The 20918-nt window shown below is 48.6% G+C and overlaps 1 protein-coding gene and 1 long non-coding RNA gene across 3 annotated transcripts; one reads left to right on the top strand and one right to left on the bottom strand.

Annotated features, from left to right (window-relative positions):
• The first annotated feature begins 1821 nt into the window (after window positions 1–1821).
• Window positions 1822–16097, top strand: LOC309520768. The gene is made up of 3 exons (XR_014214394.1): window positions 1822–2364; window positions 2652–2713; window positions 10644–16097. It is a non-coding gene; the product is annotated as an uncharacterized lncRNA (long non-coding RNA).
• Window positions 5412–17915, bottom strand: EFNA1 (ephrin A1). 2 transcript variants are annotated; one of them, XM_082202575.1, is made up of 5 exons: window positions 17655–17915; window positions 9356–9651; window positions 8403–8468; window positions 7580–7630; window positions 5412–6600 (listed from the first exon to the last, which is right to left on the bottom strand). In XM_082202575.1, exons 1-5 carry the CDS (start codon window positions 17759–17761, stop codon window positions 6485–6487), a joined length of 636 nt encoding a protein of 211 aa, XP_082058701.1. In that variant the 5' UTR covers window positions 17762–17915; the 3' UTR covers window positions 5412–6484. The 2 variants fall into 2 exon arrangements, with proteins under 2 accessions (XP_082058701.1, XP_082058702.1); XM_082202576.1 differs by lacking the exon at window positions 7580–7630.
• Window positions 17916–20918: the final 3003 nt, after the last annotated feature.

Genomic DNA, 20918 nt, shown 5'->3' with positions numbered 1-20918 from the left:
CAAACACCTTTGGAGTAAAAAAAGGGATTTTACAAGCACCAAGGACTTTCCAATTTCATCTATCCACAGAGAACAAGGCTATATACCGTATTTTTTGCACCATAACACTCACTTTTTTCCTCCTAAAAAGTAAGGGGAAATGTCTGTGCGTGTTATGGAGGGAATGCCTACGGGTGGCATGCCTACGGATTTTCCTCCTCTAAAAACTACGTGCGTGTTATGGTCGGGTGCGTGTTATAGAGCGAAAAATACGGTATATGGCTCTTCCCCTGGCCACCATTTAAGCCTCACAACAACCCTGTGAGGTTCAGTTGAGAAAGAACATTTGGCTCAAGGTCACATGGTGAGGTACCAGACCCTCCAACATTTATCCGATGAAAACAGGGACATCCTAAGGAGAAGTGGACATTCTGGGATAAAATGAGAAACTGGGACGGCTTCTGTAAATCCAGACTGCCCCTGGAAAACAGGGAGACTTGGAGGGTCTGAAGTACATGGCAGAGCAGGGATTTGAACCCAGGTCTCACCCCACCCAATAATGTCCTTGGCTACCTTCACACCGTACATTTAAAGCTGTAGTTTGTTAAGGGTGCTGAGAATTGTTAGGATTCCCCTCCCAGAGCAACAATTTGCAAAGTGGCTTAGCAATCAATCCCTCTTCCCCGGGAACTGGGGAATTACAGCTTGGGGAGAAGAGGGATCTCATAGCAACTCTCAGCACCCTTAAACTACAACTCCCAGAATTCATGGGGGGGACGGACCCATGGCTGTTTAAAGTGGTATTGCAGTGCTTTAAATGTATGGTGTGAATGTGGGCCTTGTCAGACACCACATCAGCTCCCAGAGATTCCTCTGTGGAATATGGGGAGGAGGCCTGAAGAGTTTTATAACAAGTCCCAGCCAATCCCGAGGCTTCATGCTGACAGGGCAGCCAATGGCCAGGACCGATATTGCTGTCTCAATACCTTTCCATACCTATAGGGGGCTCTGTGCTCCGAGTCCATACACTCCCCACACAACTTACTACTAACAGGCCTCACCTCCTGCACTAGGCCTACAAATCCTTTCCCTCCAGGTTATTTCAACAGCCTGTCACTGCTACTGCTTCCATGAAAATCAGCACCTCCCTTCCCTTCTTCCAGCTGCAGACACAACACACATTTAAAGCGCCATCCCTTCCACAAAGAATCATGGGAACTGTAGTTTTTTTAAAAAAGGATGCTGGGAACTGTAGCACGGTGGGGGGGGGAAAACTACAGTTCTCTGGATTCTTTGGGCTTAATAATGTGCTTTAAATCTATGATGTGTGTGTAGTGCTTAGAGATTGTCACACTATGGGTGCAAATCCCTACTCAGGCATGAAGCTTAATGGATGGGCTTGGGCTAGTCAACATCTTTCAGCCTAACCTACCCTCACAGGGCTGTTGTGAGGATAAAATTGGGAGGGGGAAAACTATATGTTGTCACCTTAAGCTCCTTGGACAAAGGTGGAGGTTTATAAATATTCTAGATTTATATATTTATGCTTTATGCGCTTTGACCTTATCATACCACAAATATGCATGCCATCCAAATACGTTGTTAAAACCTTCTAAATCCAAAATGTCTGCGTTTTCAAGAAGCAGCCATTCTTTCAGCCAGCAAAAAGCTGCTGATTCATAGTAAAGTTTCAAGTCTGGCAGGGCAAATCCACCTCTTTCCTTTGCATCTGTTAGTATTTTAAATTTTATTCTAGGCTTCTTGCCCTGCCAGACAAATCTAGAATATAATATAATATAATATAATATAATATAATATAATATAATATAATAAACAAACAAACCCTCCATGATTAACAAACGGTGGTTTGTTAAGGGTGCTGGTGGGAATTGTAGTTCTGTGAGGGGTGAATTAGAGTTCCCAGGGTTCTTGAGGCAAGGCTGTGCTTTAAAAGTATGGTGGTGTCTGCAGCCCTAGTCTGCTTTAAAGCACAAAAGATAAAAACAGAAGTCACAAGATCAGACCACAGATGGATCTGTCTCACACCCGTCTGAGCCTGCGATGATGTGACGGAGATATGGGAAAGGAATTGTATTCCAGCTAACGAGACAAAACCAAAGGAAGCGCAAGAAAACAGTGACCCTAAAACCAACTTTTGACAAAGACCACAAAAGCAGCCGCTGTGGTTCAGCTGAGTAACAGCCGCCTGTCTGGGCCGGGTCACTTTCCCCGACTCCGAATGCACCACAACAACAAAACACAGACAAGTCCACAGCACCAGACAAATTGCTTCCATGACTTGCGCCTGTCGGATAAGCCCCCTGCTGCTGAGGCATCATCAACAAACCAATTACATTTTCACCTTTCTACAGGTTTCCCTGAGAGGTACATGGCAGAGAATCAGTCTGTGATCATCCCTCCCAGTAACATCTATGTGATCCCTGTTCTGTCTCAAAAGCCTCCTCCAAACCCTTCTTCCCTAAACCCTTTGGGCGCAACTATCTTGGTCTGGCAATGGGAAAGTGTTTTCACCCCAAGGGCCACATTCCTCTCTGGGGAAGCTTCCGGGGGCCACATGCCTGTGGAAGTGGTGGGTGGGGGAAATGACACTTATGTTTTACCTTTCCAAAGCAGGCTAGTTTCTCACACGCCCTTCTCTATCCTCCACCCAGGCAAGGAAAAGGCATGATCCGAGCTCCAAGACACATTCCAGCTGGGCAGATGCTCAAGCAAGGTATGCAGCAGGGCTGGTAAGGGGTGTGGCTCAGAAATGGGCATGACCTGGGGAGAATCTTGAGGGCCCAATATTTAGGGCTAGACTAGAGGTATATTTGGCCCCCGAGCCTGCTCCCATCTTAGTCCTTGTCCCTTACTAAAAGGCAAAACTAAGTACAGTACATTTTAACTGAATCTCTATCCTTCCCCAAATTTTCTCTCGCTTCCATCCTACCCTGGGGTAAATTTGTGATTGTAAGCTCCATGGGGCAAGGAGCTGATGCCTTCAACGATTTACCCTTTAACAATTGCCAGTACAGTGGTACCTTGGGTTACATACGCTTCAGGTTACAGACTCCACTAACCCAGAAATAGTGCTTCAGGTTAAGAACTTTGCTTCAGGATGAGAACAAAAATCGTGCTCTGGCAGCACAGCGGCAGCAGGAGGCCCCATTAGCTAAAGTGGTGCTGCAGATTGAGAACAGTTTCACGTTAAATACGGACTTCCGGAACGAATTAAGTACTTAACCTGAGGTACCACTGTACAGTGGGATGCGGGTGGCACAGTGGTCTAAACCACAGAGCCTTGTAGATAAATAGGTACCGCTCCGGTGCCGACTCCCTCAGCCAGTAAAGCAAGATGAGCACCGCAACCCCAGAGTCGTCCGCGGCTGTACTTAATGGTCAGGGGTCCCTTTACCTTTACCTAGTACGTATGTATTAAAAACGAATGTAAAGCAATGTAATTTTTGCAGAACTGTTCTGGAACTAAGCAAACTCAATGCAGGTGCCCAAATGTCACACATTTCCTTTGTTTTTTCACTCCTTTGAAAACCAAGTTAACTTGCTGCTGCTGCTCACAGCAGAAGTGCGAAACTCTCACCCTCTCTGATCACTGGAAGTGTTTATTCCGCAACTCCTCCGTCTGGGGTTTTTAGAAACATAGTCCACACACTGTCAAGTGGATTTGTGCAGCCCTTAAGGACTAGAATCTTGGCAGGGGGTTGTTTAAAATGAAAGCAGAGAGTTCTCTCATATCCACGTGCCCCCACTTGCTAGTGCAATGTAGCAGAGAGATTGGAATCAACGAATACTCTGGTTTTAAACCAGTCCCTGATTAGCATCAACTTGCGACGTTAATCATTCACCAGGTCTCTGGTCCGTAAAATGGAAACAACGCTCAGATGCTTTATGGAAAAGAAAGGTTAAATGGCCTCATTGACAAAAATAATAAAAAACCTGTAGAAATACCAAAAAGCAGGCATTGTAGCATGTGCCCAAGGGAATGGGGAGGGCGTCACATGACACACACGGTCCCAAAAGTATCTACAAAAGTAGCAAGCCAATCTTAAAAGATCAGTAAAATTCCCCAAATCTCAACATTTGACATTTTGTCCTACTCCCCTGGGTTTTATAGGGGAAAAGTAAAAATTCAGGTGACAGAATATTTAACAGCAAAAGCTAGCCCAGGCTTCCTCAACCTTGGCCCTCCAGATGTTTTGAGACTACAATTCCCAGCATCCCTGACCACTGGTCCTGCTAGCTAGGAATCATGGGAGTTGTGGGCCAAAAACATCTGGAGGGCCAAAGTTGAGGAAGCCTGAGCTAGCATGACTTGTAGGTTTTTGCTATTCTTCCGTTGCTACAATTTTCCTTGTTCCAGGAGGCATGTTAAGGTGGTGCTCGTTTATATGATAATTTTAAAAAAATCTTCCTGTTTTCTGCGATATTTATTTTTACACACTCCACTTAGAAATGCGGATATTTAAGCGGTGCATTAATGTCTCAAATAACTAAAATAAAAAAAATTCCTTCCAGTAGCACCTGAAAGACCAACTAAGTTAGTTCTTGGTATGAGCTTTCGTGTGCATGCACACTTCTTCAGATACAGACCAACACGGCTACCCATCTAATACTCAAATAACTAAGTAAATAGTAATTATTATTTCAATCTCTTAGCTGCCCCTTCACTATCAGGTTCCAGGGAGCCAGTTACAGTAATAAAAAACCGTATTAAAAATCAGTTTAAAACAGATTACAATCAAGGTAAGAGGGTGGGTCCGAAAATATGTATCTGGTCTTGAAGGCCGGAGTGCATCTTCCGCAAAGGACTGACACTTTGTAATGTAGGTGGTGGATACATCTCTGTGGAAACTCCACACCTTTCAGGGGTCAGCAAACTTTTTCAGCAGGGGGCCGGTCCACTGTCCCTCAGACCTTCTGGGGGGCCAGATTATATTCTGGAGGGGGAAAAATGAACAAATTCCTATGCCCCACAAATAACCCAGAGATGCATTTTAAATAAAAGGACACATTCTACTCATGTAAAAACACGCCGATTCCTGGACCATCCACGGGCCAGATTGAGAAGGCGACTGGGCCGGATCGGGCCCCCGAGCCTTAGTTTGCCTACCCATGACTTAGGCACTGCCGTGGACAAACCATGACACCCTGAACACCTGAGAGTAGTAGATATACAAAGAGGATCTGTAGGGGGGGAAAGTGTCTCCAAAATATTCAAGGCCCAAACGGAGTCTCTGCCATTCAGACTCTGCAAATAGCCCATTTCCCACAAAAAACCGCCAATTCCACCACCAGGCCCCACCCCTCAATATTCAAATCACCTCCCATTCCCGGGCTCTGCCCCTACACCAGAGGTGACCTGCAAGTTCATACGGATCGGCACTGCAGCGGAGCACAAACACTGATGTAGCACGTTTCTTCTGGAGTTATTTATTCAGTATAAAAATAGATATATATATATATATATTACAGAGGTAAAAAGCTCTACAACATTATCTCCCCTTCCCCTCCGCACACAGAAATATATATATATATTTGCAGTCTGTTCATTTCTCTGTCCTTGTGATTAAATATCACCGTGTGCCAAACAGGGGCATTGCCCTTTGCTGTCCTCAACAGGTCTGCGCACACAAGACACAAAATGTTCGCCATCCTGCCAGACTTGAAAATGGAACCTCCCTGGGCAGAGGCAGTATACCAGAAGCTGACGGTGGCCATGGGTAAGCGGCACGGGGAGGACTGGTAGTGCTTCCTGGAGATAAAATGGCTGACCACTCCCAGAAGCAGGGTGCTGGACCAGGTGAAGCCCTCAGTCTGATCTAACAGGGCAACACATCCTCAACACAACTGGTCTCCAGTTTGATCCTTTCAGGTACAAGGCAACGGTCTTCTGAACTCGGCGCAGGCAGGGGGAAGAGTCGTCGTCAAAGCGGGGCACACAAAACAGGGGATTCCTCCCACTCCAAAAATTCCAGGGCCTGCCTGTTTGATAGTCACATAATATTTTTTTTTGCACTGTACATAGTCCCAAGGTAACTGTGTGTTTCCAGTTTCATGGTGTGCCCAAAGTCCATAAGCACCACCAACAGGGCGCGATACAAGGTGGCATTCCTGCCCGCAGGAAACTCAGCGCCACAACCTTTGTGGCAGGGCCGGATCCATCCAAGCCTTGTTTGCCGCTGGGGAGCCAAAGAGAGTCCCCCCATCTGGTCCGTGTCTGTCTGCTGGAGGGAGATATCTGTCCACAAGAGCCCTCACCAGTCCCAGACTCCACCAGCCACATTCCTTGTAGGGCTGCCGGCGATTTGATCCCGGCGCTCAGCCTGCGAAAACTGACTGGTGCACCACCGCATCACACGGAGGCACTGCGGGCGCATGGAGACTCGCATCCCCCACACCACACTGTGTCGCGGGTGGTGGTGGTGGCAGCAACAGAACAGGTGCTGCCCCCTTTGCTGATGGCTTCAAGCTGGGGAACTGGGTGCCATCAGGGCCCCTGCGGCATCAGCAGTGGCAGCAGGAGGAGGACGAAGGTGAAGGGGCTGCAGAGACGGGGGGCCGAATTGTGCCCCACGCTGCGAAGCATCGTTGCATCAGGGTCGTCTGCCGGGGGAAAGAGACAAGCAGGTGAGAAAAGGGTCTGGTAAGCAGCAAAGTTGGGCACATAGGACGAGAATAATATGTGGCAAGATGAGAGGCAGGACTATGAGGTGGTAAATGCTTTGGAATTCAGACCGTGGGAAGTCAAAAAAATTAAGATTACAATTTGGAAGGCCAAGATTACAATTGGACGTTTTTATTTTAGCTTTTTATTTTTATTGGATTTGATATGTTAATTGGATGTTCTTATTGGAATAATAATAATAATAATAATAATAATAATAATAATAATAATAAATTATTTATTATTTATACCCCGCCCATCTGGCTGGGTTTCTCCAGCCACTCTGGGCGGCTTCCAACAGAATATTAAAATACAATAACCTATTAAACATTAATAACCAACATTCTTTTCCACCCCCCTCGCACTCAGGCCCAGGCAACAGGGGTGGTGAGAACGAGGCCACACACCCCAACACGCATTTATACCATTACAGTACCACTTTAAACAGTCGTGGTTTCCCCTCAAAGACTTCTGGGAGATGTAGTTTGTTATATGTGCTGAGACAGCCCCATTCCCCTCCCGGAGCTACAATTCCCAGAGTGGTTTAACAATCATTTCCTCTTCCTTGGGAACTATAGTTTCAGGGTAGGGGTGTCTCATATTAGCTCTCAGCTCCCTATTTGGTGGCAAGAGTGAGGAAGGAGGAGACAAAGGTTCAGAGGGGTCTCTTGCAGTGGTGTAGCGTGGGTTGTCAGCACCCGGGGCAAGGCAAGTAATTTGCGCCCCCTAACCCGTGGATTTGCGCCCCCTAACCCCCAGATGTTGCGCCCGGTGCGGCCGGCCCCCCCTGCACCCCCCACGCTACGCCACTGGTCTCTTGTCAATGGGTCCCCTGCAAATGGCTGATTGTGCCGCCCCTCTTCGTGGCACCTCCACACCCCCCACCCCTACAGAACAAACTCTCTCCCATGGACCTACCTGACTGAGGTCTCCCCTTCAGGGTGGGGCTGCGGCTGGGGGGCATCCGACCTAAAAGCGAACGGAGACACACAGTGAAGGCCGGACCCCCAGAACACAGCCAACCTAAATACTGAGCCCATAATTCTCAACCCCAGCTTAAATCTGCAGCCCCTGTTCTCTTGATGCGGGGCAATACCACTGGGGCAATACTATTTGCAACTAGGGGGCAATACCCCTTGCAAGGAGAGCAGGCTTCCTCAACCTCAGCCCTCCAGATGTTTTTGGCCTACAACTCCCATGATCCCTAGCTAGCAGAACCAGTGGTCAGGGATGCTGGGAATGGTAGTCTCAAAACATCTGGAGGGCCGAGGTTGAGGAAGCCTGGTGGAGTGGATGTAGGCAAACAGTTCTGAATACTGTGTGTCAGGCTCAAGAGCAGTCACATAAAAAAGTGGGGGGTGAGATTAGACCAGAGCATTAGCTTCAGGTAGGAGGAGAGTATAAACCTTCTCCTCCCTTCTCTCTCACACATACAGTTATCCCAATTTATATTGCTCCCCACCAAACTGCCAAGTATCTCACCTTATGGAATAGGAAGTGGAAGGGAGACAGGGACTCATATCAGATCTGTCTTATTTCCCCAAGGCAGCCTACTGTCATCCCTGGCCCATTGGCCATGCTGGCTGGGGCTGATGGGCATCGGGTTGCCAAAGGCTGTTGCAGAACTTGGCAGATAGCATTTGCGAGCCAGGGGCGGGGGCAGTTTGATCAGGACAATGGCATGGGTTTAACTAGAGACAGACAGACAGACCGACAGACAGACAGGAACTAGAAAACTCACCATTCTTTCCAACCACTATGACTTTCAATTTAAGGCAAGATTCTCCGTGGTGATGGATAGGTTTTGCTAACAGGGAAGAATTGAGAAAGAGATTTTTATTGGCGAGAGTTGAAACAGACAGGAGGTTTTGTGTAGGTATTGGGGGACATCTAGTCTATATGAATCTGAGACCTGGTAACTTGACACCGACTACAGAAGCTTTTAATTTTTATTTACTGGTGCATTTATTTTGGGTGGGTGGAGGCTATATATATATATTATACAACACATAACTAATCTACAATTCTTCAATTAAACTACACCCCACCACAGATCACCCCAAATCAGCTCCTCTTTCATTCGTTACCCTCCGCCCATATTAATTCATCAACAAATCCTGTTCCTATCAAGTTTGATTAGCCCCATTAACCGCCTCCAAATTTCCTACAGAGAAGTCATTTTAGTTTAGTTCAATCCGCAAAATTTATATCATACCTGGTAATCCTGATCTATTTCCCTCAAATTCATTACCTGGCCCAAAACAAGAGATCTGGGGGCCCTCAACTCACAAACCCAACCCAATTCCCTGCACTGCTGAAAAATTCAGCCTTGGCCTCTGGCTGAGATGGATTTAAAAGAGGGGTAAATGCCCCCTAACACAAACCTTATGTTCTTAACCAAAACCACAAATGTGAGGAAAAACCTGTGACAGATCTCTCCTATAGGTCGGCCCTTAAAGTCCCATAACCAGGGCCTGTTAGAAATAAAAACCACCATGTAGCTCTTAGGCTAGTTACTCTTGTTCCCAGCCTCCCTTTTCCCCATCTGTAAAATGGGCTTAAATAAGTGACCTTCCACCGTCTCAGAACGGCAGAAGATAAGAAATATTAGGAGCGCTAAAATGGAAAAATAAATGACAGCCGGTAAGGGGTGTGTGTGTGTGTGTGTGTGGTTTCTCTGCCACGGACACTTACAGATATAATAGTACTCGTGGCCCTCCCGGAATTCTTTGCCCAGCGTGAAGGGAGTGTAGCGCTGGAATTTTTCCGAAAACCGCTCGGGGCCATGCAGGGCATCGGGCTTGTTGCACTCCCACCGGATCTGCTCCTTCGAGCGCGGTTTGCAGGTCTCGTACTCCTCCTGCTCCACCAGGTATAAGGTGTAGCGTTCCATCGAGTGAGGAGCCACACTGCTGTCCTCATAGTGCGGGCAGATGATGTCCAGGTAGTCGTTCAGCCGCACCTCGACGGCATAGCTATCCCACTGAAACCTGGATCAGGAGGGGGGAACGACAGCGACATTAGTGCTTGCAATCTAATGCCTGCATAAACTTCCTCTAAGAAATCCTTACAAGCAACCCTGTAAAATAGGCACTTTCAGACAAGGTTGGTGGTGGTGGAACAGGCAGACACAATTTTGAAGCCAATGCCGTTTCGTCTCCATCCTCCAATAAAATTAACTTTGCGAGAAATGTCTAGGAAATTCTTACAAATTATCTCCTAACCCCTTTGTAGAAGGCTTGTGGGCGGGGGGGGGGGGGAGGAGAGCAAAACCCGTTTGGAAATCGGTGCCATTTCAATTGCCCCAGCACCCCCATGAAATAAAAGTGTCATATACAGTTCCATCGCCTCCCCGCTAATAAAACAAAAGTTACAAGAAATCCTCACAAAACAGCCTTGCAAGATAGGAATCCCTTCGTAACTCCCCCCCCCAAAAAAAAATAACGTCAACATCCCAGGCTGGAAAAGTAAAATTTACAACAATATGGCTATGACAAGGAATCAGCCAATTCTATTCAGATGAAAAAAGGGGAGAAAACAGACTTTTAAAAAATGGAAACCCATTGATTCAATCGCTGACAAAGTAATGCATGCTTTTCTATGGATTCCATGTATTTCTTTCATACGCTAATCAAAGGGAGCTTTTGTTAAGCTCTTCCTGTATATCTTTGAGGTGGATTTTTAAAGAATAGAATAAAAACAATGCATACAAACAACTTCCTCAAAGTGGGAGACTTGCAGAAACACCCCCCCCCCCGGTAATTATTTGGGGCTGGCTCTTGACCTAAATCATTGCCACTTTATCCATTACCTGAATGTTATTATTTTCTTAAGTTGACCAAATGCATTTAAACAAACCTTTATGCAACTCTCTCTTATATCTGCAAGGCAGATGTTCCATGTTATTCCCTCACCCCCCCCCCAAAAAAGAACAAACTTCAGCCTGGCCATTTGCTTTAAAAAAAATCCACTTTTTTTACAGTGTTTATGAGCCTTGGAACTGCTGCACACACGTTAATCCGGCTGACATCTTTACAACAGCCCCAAGGTAAATCAGTTACATTATACCCATATTGCAGATGGTGGTGGGAGAAACACTGAGGCCAAAGGCTAATCAAGCGAGCCCATCACAGAGGGGAGATTTGAACGGGGGGGGGGGATGTCTGGATGTCACAACTTAGGTTGCAAACCTGCAAGTGCTTAGTGTTTTTATTTTTTAAAAAAAATAGTTTATATTAAGGACTTTGTGATACAAAACAAAGAAAGAAAAGTTGTGAGTAAGCCCCACTGAAGTCAGCAGGCTTACTTGTAAATTATCTGGAGATAATATCCAGTGGCATAACCAGCTAGGATGGGGAATTTCTCCCTGCCTGAAATCTGGAAGAACTGCTGCCAGCCCGTGTGGACAATATTGAGCTAGGCGAGTGGTAGAAGACAGCTTCCTCCATGGGCAAGTTTGCGGCGCGAAAGCTCAAGAAAGATTCCAGCCCTCACAGTTCAAAATAGTTTAAATGGGAACACAGAAAGCTCCCTTATACGGAGTCAGAAAACTGACCCATCTAACTCAGTGCTGTCCGCACTGACTGGCAGCAGCTCACCAGCAGGTGATACTCCCAGCCCTACCCGGAGATGCCATTGGGGATTGAAAGCAAATGCTCTACCCACTGAGCACATGACACAAGAGCATTGCTTCCCCCTTTCAGGGCTGGCCCTGGAAGTTTGCTGGGCTAGCCCACATTCCTAGCAGAGAGCCAAGGTGTTTATTAAAGCCTCGCCAAGCCAGCTGTGGAAAGAGGGACTCCGCCCTGAGTCACAGAAGCTTTGGAAACCGAAAGACTCCTTGGGAGAACGAACCCACAAACCGGTTTGGCCGCCCCAGGCGGGTGGCAGGAGGCAGCAACGAAGGATCCACCTTATCTTGGCCTCAGGTGCAGAGATAGCAGCAGGGTCTGGGTTGGGGGGGTGCGCCCACCCACCCTCCGTCTGTCTCCTCGCCCCCGGGGCACCACCCAGAAGGCTTGACCCCCTGGAAGATCCCGAAGCAGCTAGCTGATCCTTGTCAAAACAGTGCAATCAAATGCAACAAGAAGGGCCAATGGCCCTTCCTAGCCTCATCCATTTATTCCACGGCCTTTATGCACCGCTGGGTTGCCACAAGTCCTCAAATCAGTCGGCAAGACAACAACAGAAGTATCCTCTTAAAAAAAGGCAAGTGTTTTTAGACACTCCCAAAAAATAACAACATCAGCTATAAGCGAAAACCAGATTAACAACACACGGCGGTTTCTACATGTCTGGATAGGCTTGCCGAAAGAAAGAAAAAATCGCTTTTAGCAAGCGCCCCAAAGGATACGGGGAAGGCGCCTGCCTGATGTCACAAGGCAGCGGGTGCCAATCCTGACAGGTCCAGGGTGCTGTTCCGCAGGGGCACACCAGATGTTTATGGGGAGCCTGCAAGGAGACCCCGAGCACCACAGCAACTCTCCCCTCCAGCTGTTTCCAGCAACTTAGATTCAGAAAGGCTGCTTGCTGCAATAGGGGTAGCTGGCGGCAGAGTTTTAGATGCGGCTGGCGCCCCCAAATTCATGATCCAAGAGACGGCAAAGTGTAAAAATGAGTGATGCACTCAGGGACAAGTGGTGCCTGATGACATCAGGTCCGGTGGTGGTGGTTTTCAAAGGGTTTTTGCTTTTTTCTGTTTTTGGCAGGAGGGGGTTTATTGGCATGCAAAGGCTGGGCATTTAATTCTACACAGCAAAGATCTGGTAATCGTTATTATTATTTCGCTTTTCTTAGTTGCTGTCCCTATTGCAACAGTGACCCAAAGCCACTTGCCGAGATAGCATAGCACTGATGTGTTGCAGTCAATTGCTTTTTACTTAAAGACAGGCGTGCTGAAATTAATGGAACCAAGTTAGTCCAGGTCGTGAATGGGTCTGCTCTGAATAAAAGTGGAGTACAACACGGAATGAGGAACTGTAGGTCGGGGTGGTGAACGCAGTGTTACAAACTCAGGTATATAAGCTAAGCGCCATATGGCACCTTAAACCCTGGTTACCAGTGGCCACAATGGAATGTCTATCCGCCCAGGGGTTGGACTACATGCCCCATGTTGTCCTTCCAAAGCTACGATTCTGTGATCTCAACTGCAGCGCTTGGCTGTAGCTTGCTCCTACAGCAATTCGCTTGTCCCGGTACGCAAGAAGGAGAAACACGCAGGGGAAATGATACTAACTATGCAGAAGTTTCTAAACTGTGGTCGCCAAATCTGGCGGCCAGAAATCTCCACGTAGTCGCGATTGGACCTGCACCAGAAGCAAACACACCTGGCTAGTTTAGAACACTGGTCCTCCAGATGTTTCAGGCTACAGATCTTATCATCCCTGACCACTGGGCATGCTGGCTATTTGGGGCTCAGCAGGGCTGGCGTTCAGCAGCTTTCATACTCCATAATCTGCAGCCAGCATGGGCTAGCGGCTGCTCCAGAGAGTGATGAAGTTGACCGTGAAAGGCAAAGCCATGGTAAGTCCAATAGTTCTTTAAGGAGTCACAGCTGGGGAGCCTGTGTCCCCCCCCCCCAGATATTCAACTCCAATTTCCATTGCTCCCAGCCTGGGAACTGTAGTTCAAGGGTGCTGGGAAATGTAGCTCCACGAGGGCTAAGATCCTTTTGGAAAGGAAGCAATCTGCTTTGAAAGTATGGCATGGATGTGATCATTGCTGTTTCTGACAACCAACAGGCCAACACAAAGCGATTAAGGCTGCCCTTCCTGGAAGGAAACTGCCCAGACACAGCTGCCTCAGGGTTTTCCACCCTTCCAGAGGTGGCCACATCTGGGCCCTGCAATCTCCTCTGCCTGGACTCTCACCCGCCACAGCAACTGCCTCCTCCCTGCAGGGGCAGGAGCTGTACACAACCCCCCCCCCGCTGCACGCTCCATCCCGCCCCTCCAGCCAGGCTGGCATCGGACTTGGCCATCTCTTAAGCCTCCGTGCCAAAAAGACGGTTTCGCCTCCAGCGTCCTGGGCGGAAAAAACACACGTTAAAATATATATCTTAACAACATGTTGGTTTTTTAAAAAAGGAGAAAGATTTCCTGCCCCGCGTGCCCTTGGCGCCTTCCCTTGGGCTCTCGCCAGCGCCGGGCGGGAAGGAAGAGGCCCACGGCTAGTAAGGAAGGGGGGAGATGGACCCTGGGAAAGGAAGGAGCGGCTGGCCAGCTGCGGCTTTGCTCTCTTCCAACTTTCTCCAAGCTGATTCAGTCTTGCTGGCCAAGACCCACCACCTGCTGCCTGCACCGCTTGAGAACTTTGCCCTCTTGGCAGTGCCAGCCGGCGGGTTTAAGGCACCAGTGAAAGGCAGAGAAGAGGCCAGTAATATCTGCAGGGGGCAGACAGGCACAACTTTGAAATCACCACTCGATTCATCTTCTGCAATGAAGTAAAACTCTGCAGATCATCCTCAAGGCGCCTTTGCCAACCTAGCACCCGCCAGAGGCCAACTCACAGCCAGCCAACATGTCCAATGGTCAGTGGCAATGGGAGGTTTTTTTGAATCCTGGAAGCTCCTTGATATTGAGTCGGATCCTTGGTGTATCTAGCCCTACCCCTAAAAATACACCAAGATTCTAGTCCTCATGGTTCTGACTCCAATGGGAGCACAGAAAACAGAGCCAGCGTATTCACGCACCTAGTCTGCACAGATTGGCAGCAGTTTCAGGCCAAAGTTTTCCCCAGCCCCACCAAAAGATCAGTTGGGGTTGAACCCAGTATCTTCTTCATGCAACGAAGATGCTCTACCTGAGCTATAATTGTAGTCCAGGGACGCATTTTTTTCTAAATCCCCAAAGGATCTCACCACAGGCACGCCCCTCCCCAGGGCTTACAAGGTTGAAGAATCCTAGCATCTATTTTCAGTGCCAAGCTGGGAACATCAGGTTACAAACAGACAAAAGGAACCTCTGTGCATTTGCAAAGTGCAATTCCTGCACCACTTATACTACTGCAGAGAATCTGCCGTGCGATGGGAACACCCCCCCCCTCAGTTTACTGCTATAATGACCCTGTGAGGTAGGCGAAGAGTCTGCGACTGACTCCAGTAAGCTTCCAGAGTGGGGATTTGAACCCTGATCTCCCAGGTCCTAGCTTGACACTCTAACCCAGGCTTCCTCAACTTCGGCCCTCCAGATGTTTTGAGACTACAATTCCCATCATCCCTGACCGCTGATCCTGCTAGCTAGGGATCATGGGAGTTGTAGACCAAAAACATCTGGAGGGCCGAGGTTGAGGAAGCCTGCTCTAACCAGTGCATCACACTGCCTTCCTGGAGTAGTTCTGCTATGGGGCAGCTATACAAATTAAGCAAGTAGATAAATACCGTATGGGGAAAGCCAAATGTCACTTAGAGAAGGATCTGAAATATTTCCCTTGAAGCCTGAATTTGTTTTATTCTGCATTTTTTTAATGATGTTTTAATGTGTTGTAAACCACTCTTTGAGATTTTTTTCTTTAGGACATAAAGCAGTATAGAAATGAATAATAATAATAATAATGAATTTCATTGCAAAATAAAAATGCTGCCTAGACTTTCCCTTCTGGCGACCGGAACCGAGGTTTAAGGTGCCATTTGGCAATCAGATTATATGTCTGAATTTCGAACACTGATGCAGAGCTCTGCTGGGTCACAGTGCCCAACCAGATGCCTCTTCCAGGAATCCCCAAAACAAGACCAGAGCTCAACCGAAAATCTCCCCATATGCGATTCCCAGCAGATAGCCTTAACAAACTTGCCCAAAAAAGTCCAGCGTTCTGCTTTCAGAAGTGGCTAGCCCAACACCTCTGCTGTGTGTTCCTCAAGCAGGGCAACAGCCCTTCCTCCCTGCTGGCTGCCCCCACCTCCCTGCCAGCAACTGTTATTCAGAGGTACACTGCCCCTAGGCGTGGAGGGTTTACTTCTCCAATCACTCAGCCTCTTACAAAGACTCCGTGCCAGCATTTACAAAAGCTCTGATTAAAGCAAGATCAGACCCACCCAAGGCAACAGCACAGAGCTGACCTGACCCGAGGCCAGGGGGACGGGCAAATCTCACAAGCTAGATGCCATGGGGGGGAGGGGGGGAGGAAGGCCACCTGGAAAGGGCCAGCCAGATCCCTGGCCTTGAGGTTTGCACAACAGGACACAGATGTCTGTGCTTCTCACACACAGGCTGAATGAACAAAGGCACCAGAGCTCGCTCTCCCTCCCTCCCTCCCCTCACCTTACCTTCCAGCATAAAAACAATGGCTTAATGCAATTAACTCTTCAGTCCCCGGGAACTGGCTGGAAACCCTTTGCCCACCAATCTCTGGGCCTTTTAACAAATGGGGAAAACCGTGCCACTATTCAACAGGTGAGCCCTCCCAGAGATGCCAGGGGGCACACCTGTTGGATTTCAGCCCAAGCCCCCGCAGCTCAAAAAAACGAAAACGACACCTTCTCCCTCCTTCCCTAATGCACCTCCTTACGAGTATTTTGAGGGGGGCATTGCCATTCAAATGGTGAGCCAAGTCATGTGATCGATTATGTGGGATGAGGCTTACTCTCCCGCCCCCCCCCCAATATTTTATTCAAGTTGGCACCCCTGGCTGTGGGCCACTTTTAATGCCCCACCCCACCCTCCAATTCCCAGCGCGCAAACAAAAGCCCGATGTCTCCTACAGGCGCCATCAGAAGTACAGATCTGTAAGCTCCTTGGGGCAGAGAACCTGTCTTTTTCCTTTTCGGTCCTTTGCGAGTCATACATAAATTACAGCCGGCGTGACATAACTCATTAAAAACCACGAGCTCCTCAAAAAATGGTATAAACCGGACTCGGGAACCCCAAGGGGCAAAGGGGGTGAAGGCGGCGTCCCTCTCCCCACCTCGGCAAGCAAAGGGTCCTTTCCGTCCGCACTGCCCTATCTTTCCCAGCAAAGACCTGATTCATGCCTCTGTCACGGTGCCTAGGTACGGGCTGGGTGCCAAGCGCAGGCCTACCGTGTGGATGTTTACGAATTCCAGCTTTCATGCCCAATCAGCTCCTCCTCCTTCCAAAGGTCCAGGAACCCCACCTCTCACCCCCATTTTGCAAAGCTAAACCTGCCTCCTTCAAAGAAAGAGTAGCAGCAGAGGCAACCTGAAACACGAGGCTTGGGGGCTGGCAAGGGAAATCTGTGCCAGGCTGCCAGAGGTGGGCTGCCCTGGGTGGCCGTCGCCCAAAATGCAGGCGCAGGAACAGAAGAGGAGTTTGCTAAGGCAAAGAGGCGGAGTGGGGGGGGGGGGAACAAGGGAGAAAAGAAAGGGAAAAACTTTCATCTGCAGAGCATTCACGCCAGATTTAAAGGGCCAGCTGCCCCTTTTCCCTTAACAGGGGCAACGACCGAGGCTGGAAGGTAGGAGAGTGCCCAAAACCACCAAGGGGATGGAAGCAGAGTCCTGTTTCCCTCCAACTTATCTCCACCCCTCAGAATCTCCACGGCCCTTCCCCAGATATATTCCAACTTCTAGGGAAAACGACCCCTCCATGGCTAACTTCTAACCGAAGGGGTTTCCAGGCGAAACTCATTCTTTCCCTGAACGTCCGCACCCTCCTAAAAGAAGCCTCTGCCCGCCCCCTCTGCAAAAAAGACACGCACACCTATTCAATACACGGCAGATTTTTCAACAACGGGGCGATCATTGGCCACGGCTGGCCGCGCTCCCCGCCTGCAAGGCGCCTCCAGTGGAACACCCCCTGAAACCGGACCCCTAAGCGTCCCCTGGGTGCCTGGTTAGAAGGCGGGGATCTCCAAATGCCATCCCTCCAACACAACCCCATTATCACAGGGTGGGGCGGGAGCGACGCCAAAATAAAGGGTCATGCCTTTTATACACACGCAAAAAGTAAATTCTGGCTGGGCATTGGTGACGACGGTAACTCTCCAGCCCCTAGCTACGAGGGCTCGGTTCTCCCCTCCACGCTCCCCCAAAACTCACTTGGGGTTGGTGCTGTTCCAAAAGACGGTGTGCCGCTCTCCGGACGCCACGCACAGCCCGCACCAGAGGCCCACCAGCGGGGCCCACAGCAAAAGCAGCAGCTCCATTGGAGAGGACGCCTGGGGTTCTCTCGTAAAAAGAGTCGAAAACCCAAAGTGTGCTTGATGCGCCTTTACGCACGGCCGCGGCTGAGTGGCGCCTGCTCGACGGCGCGGACAAGCGCTCTCTCCAAACTGCTCCGCCCTCGCTTCGCGATCTCGCTCTCTCTACAAGCTGGGCAGCTTGCCCAGAGCCGAGCTTTATACACCAGGGAGGCCCCCGCCCCGGGCTGGGCTGGGTGGGGCTGCTTAGGACGGGGAGGGAAGGCGGAGTAAGAAGCAACACTCGCTGCTGAGACTTTTGCGCGCAGAGAGAGATAGACGGGGAAAGATTGTACAGGAGAGACCCGCTCGGAGTCAGCTCTCACACACCCCACCGCTAACAACAACAGCCGCTGCCACGCCCTGGGTCTTTGCACGTGGGTCAGAAAGCAAAACACAACAGCAAAGCTGTCTGCTTTTTCTTGGCGCCATCTGCGCTACAGTTTTTAAAAGGTATAAAGTCGCTTTTAAAACAGTCTGGTTCCCCCTCCCCCTCGAAAGTCCTGGGAACTGTAGTCTGCTGAGGGGGCTAAGAGGAGCTCAGAACTACAGATCCCAGAGTTCCCCGTGAAGCGGGCTTGGTTGTTAAACTACTCTGAGAATTGTAGTTCTGTGACAACACAGTTCTCCTATCCACTCTCACTATCCTTCACAACCTGCAGCTCCCATAATTCTTTTGGGGAAGCCATGACAGTTGGAAGTGCTATCATAGTGATTTAAATGCCCAGCTTTGCATCCTTCTTGAGTGTTTCTGGCTGGGATGTGCCTTGAACCCAGATCAAGCACCTCTTGCTTCCCTGGGTGAGTCTGTATGTAGAAAGTAGCCTAATGTAGAAACCTATTGCAGTATTTGCATTTGTGGCTCCACCCACTTTATACTCTGGCACCGCCCACCACTGTGCCCCTGGAAGGCTGCCCAGGAAGGAATATGGGCCTGGGGCTGAAAAAGATTCCGCAGAACAAGGGTCATAGCTGGTATAAAACAACTTCCCCACAGTGATGGGGATCCCGCGGCCCTCAAATGGTTGTTGGACTCCAGTTCCCATCATCCATGACTGTTGGCCAGTGCTGGCTGGGGCTGATGGGAGTTGGAGTCCATCAACCTCTGGAGGGCCACGGGCTCCCCATTCCAGCTTTACACCAAGGTTTCCCAAACTCAGGTCTCCAGCTGTTTTCAAACAACAATTCCCATCATCTCTGCCCCCTGGTCTTGCTAGCTAGGGATGATGGGAGTTGTAGTCAGCTGGAGACCCAAGTTTGGGGAGCACTGCTTTACACCGTCGTAGGGGAATTCAGTACGTGACAGGGAAGGGGCAACCTGTGGATCTCCAGATGTAATGTTGTACTCCAGCTCCCATCATCCCTGACCATTGGCTGTGCTGCCAGGGGCTGATGGGAGTTGGAGTCCAGCAATATCTAGAGGGCTCCCCAGACTTCCTTATCCCTATGCTCAGATCAGTCCTTTGTTCAGAACCATGAGCACAGGAATCTTTAAAAAGAGATTCCTGGAAAAGATTCAGAAGAGGGTAATCCAAACTGATCAAGGCAATGGAAAAACTCCCTTACGAAGAAAGGTTGCAACATTTGGGGCTTATGGAGTTCCGCAAAATGATGAGTAAGATGTGGACGTGATTGAGGAATAGAAGATCATGCATAGCGTGGCTGGTGGGAGTTGTAGTGCAAAACATTTGGACTACGTATTTTGGGCAAGGCTGTTCCAGTAAGTACGTTTTAGAATTGCAGCGCCAGCCACTATTTATCTACTTTGGGCTTTTAATCTTTCATGAATGATTGCATTAAATAATTATTTTATTAGACAATGATTGTATTTCAGCTTTGTGCTTTATTGCTGCGGACCTATTTGGACAGAAAGCAAAATATTGATATTTTTTAATAAAGGGAAATAAGTAAATATAGCAGCAGTTATAAATCAAACACATGCAATCTTAGAAAATGACAAACAGCAAGACAACATAGTCCTTCATACGGCTGGGCAGCTGTTCACAGCTTTACATTTCTATTTTTAAAAAACATTTTTATTGATACCCATCAAAAGATATACAAAATTTTATACTCAAGGCAAAGTATCTTTTTATAATGTACAAGGATAAAAGAAATAGTTTTAAAGTCTATTGTTCCTGTTGTGAACCTCCTTGAGACCTCCATGAATAGGGCAGTGTATGTTGAATAAATAATAATAATAAATAATAATCTAAAAAGAAACAGGAACAAAGAGAAGCTTTACATTATTACACACAAAAGCACTCTTCTCTTGTGCAGGAATGGAAGAACAGCCAATACACACCTTTTTAAAGGTGAAAATAACAAACGCAAGAGACTTGCAAATACACCCACCCACCCACCCACCAGCAACAGCAAATGGAATTCTCTAAAACGAAAAGGAAAATCGAAGAGGGCAGTAGGGCAGTGCATGCGCATAAACACACTGCCCCACACGGGCCTCTTGGCACATGGAAGAAACTTAGGGGTCGCGCCAGAGAAGCAGGGCATGGAGTCAGGCGTAGCTTTTGCGGCTGCCTCCTTAAACACTTGTAAACTCGAGGGACCCAGACACTCATGTGCTGGAAGGGAACGGCAGCAGGAGGTGAGTGGGCAAGCCCAGGCTCGCACTATGCCTACATGAGGTCTCCCATGTGCCACAACAACTTGTTGCACAAGGGCTGATCCAAGCAGTCACACCAGAAAACATGACACGGCAACACCAGCGCAGTCCGACAGGCCCTTTTTTGACCCAGAACAGTTAGGTCTCAGGGAACTTAGGCCACATTCACACCATACATTTAAAGCGCCGTGATACCGCTTTAAACAGTCATGGCTTCCTCCAAAGAATTCTGGGAGCTGTAGTTTTTGACGGATGCTGAGAGTTGTTAGGGAAGTTTTAAACGGTTGATGTTTTATTGTGCTTTAATGTTTTGTTGGGAGCCGCCCAGGGCAAAATCAGTCAGATGGGCGGCACATAAATAATAAAATTGTTGTTGTTGGGATACCTCCCTCTTCCCCTCACAGAGCCAAGATTTCCACAGTGGTTCAACAATCGGTTTCCTCTTCCCAGGCAACTCTGAAAACTAGCTCTGCGAGAGGAAGAGAGGAGGGTATCCTAGGG

The sequence above is a fragment of the Podarcis vaucheri genome (assembly GCF_965113315.1).
Source record: "Podarcis vaucheri genome assembly, chromosome: 16".
In the NCBI taxonomy this organism is placed as follows: Eukaryota; Metazoa; Chordata; class Lepidosauria; order Squamata; family Lacertidae; genus Podarcis; species Podarcis vaucheri.
The sequence above is the reverse complement of the archived record's forward strand: the minus strand, read 5'-3'. Positions and strand labels throughout refer to the sequence as shown.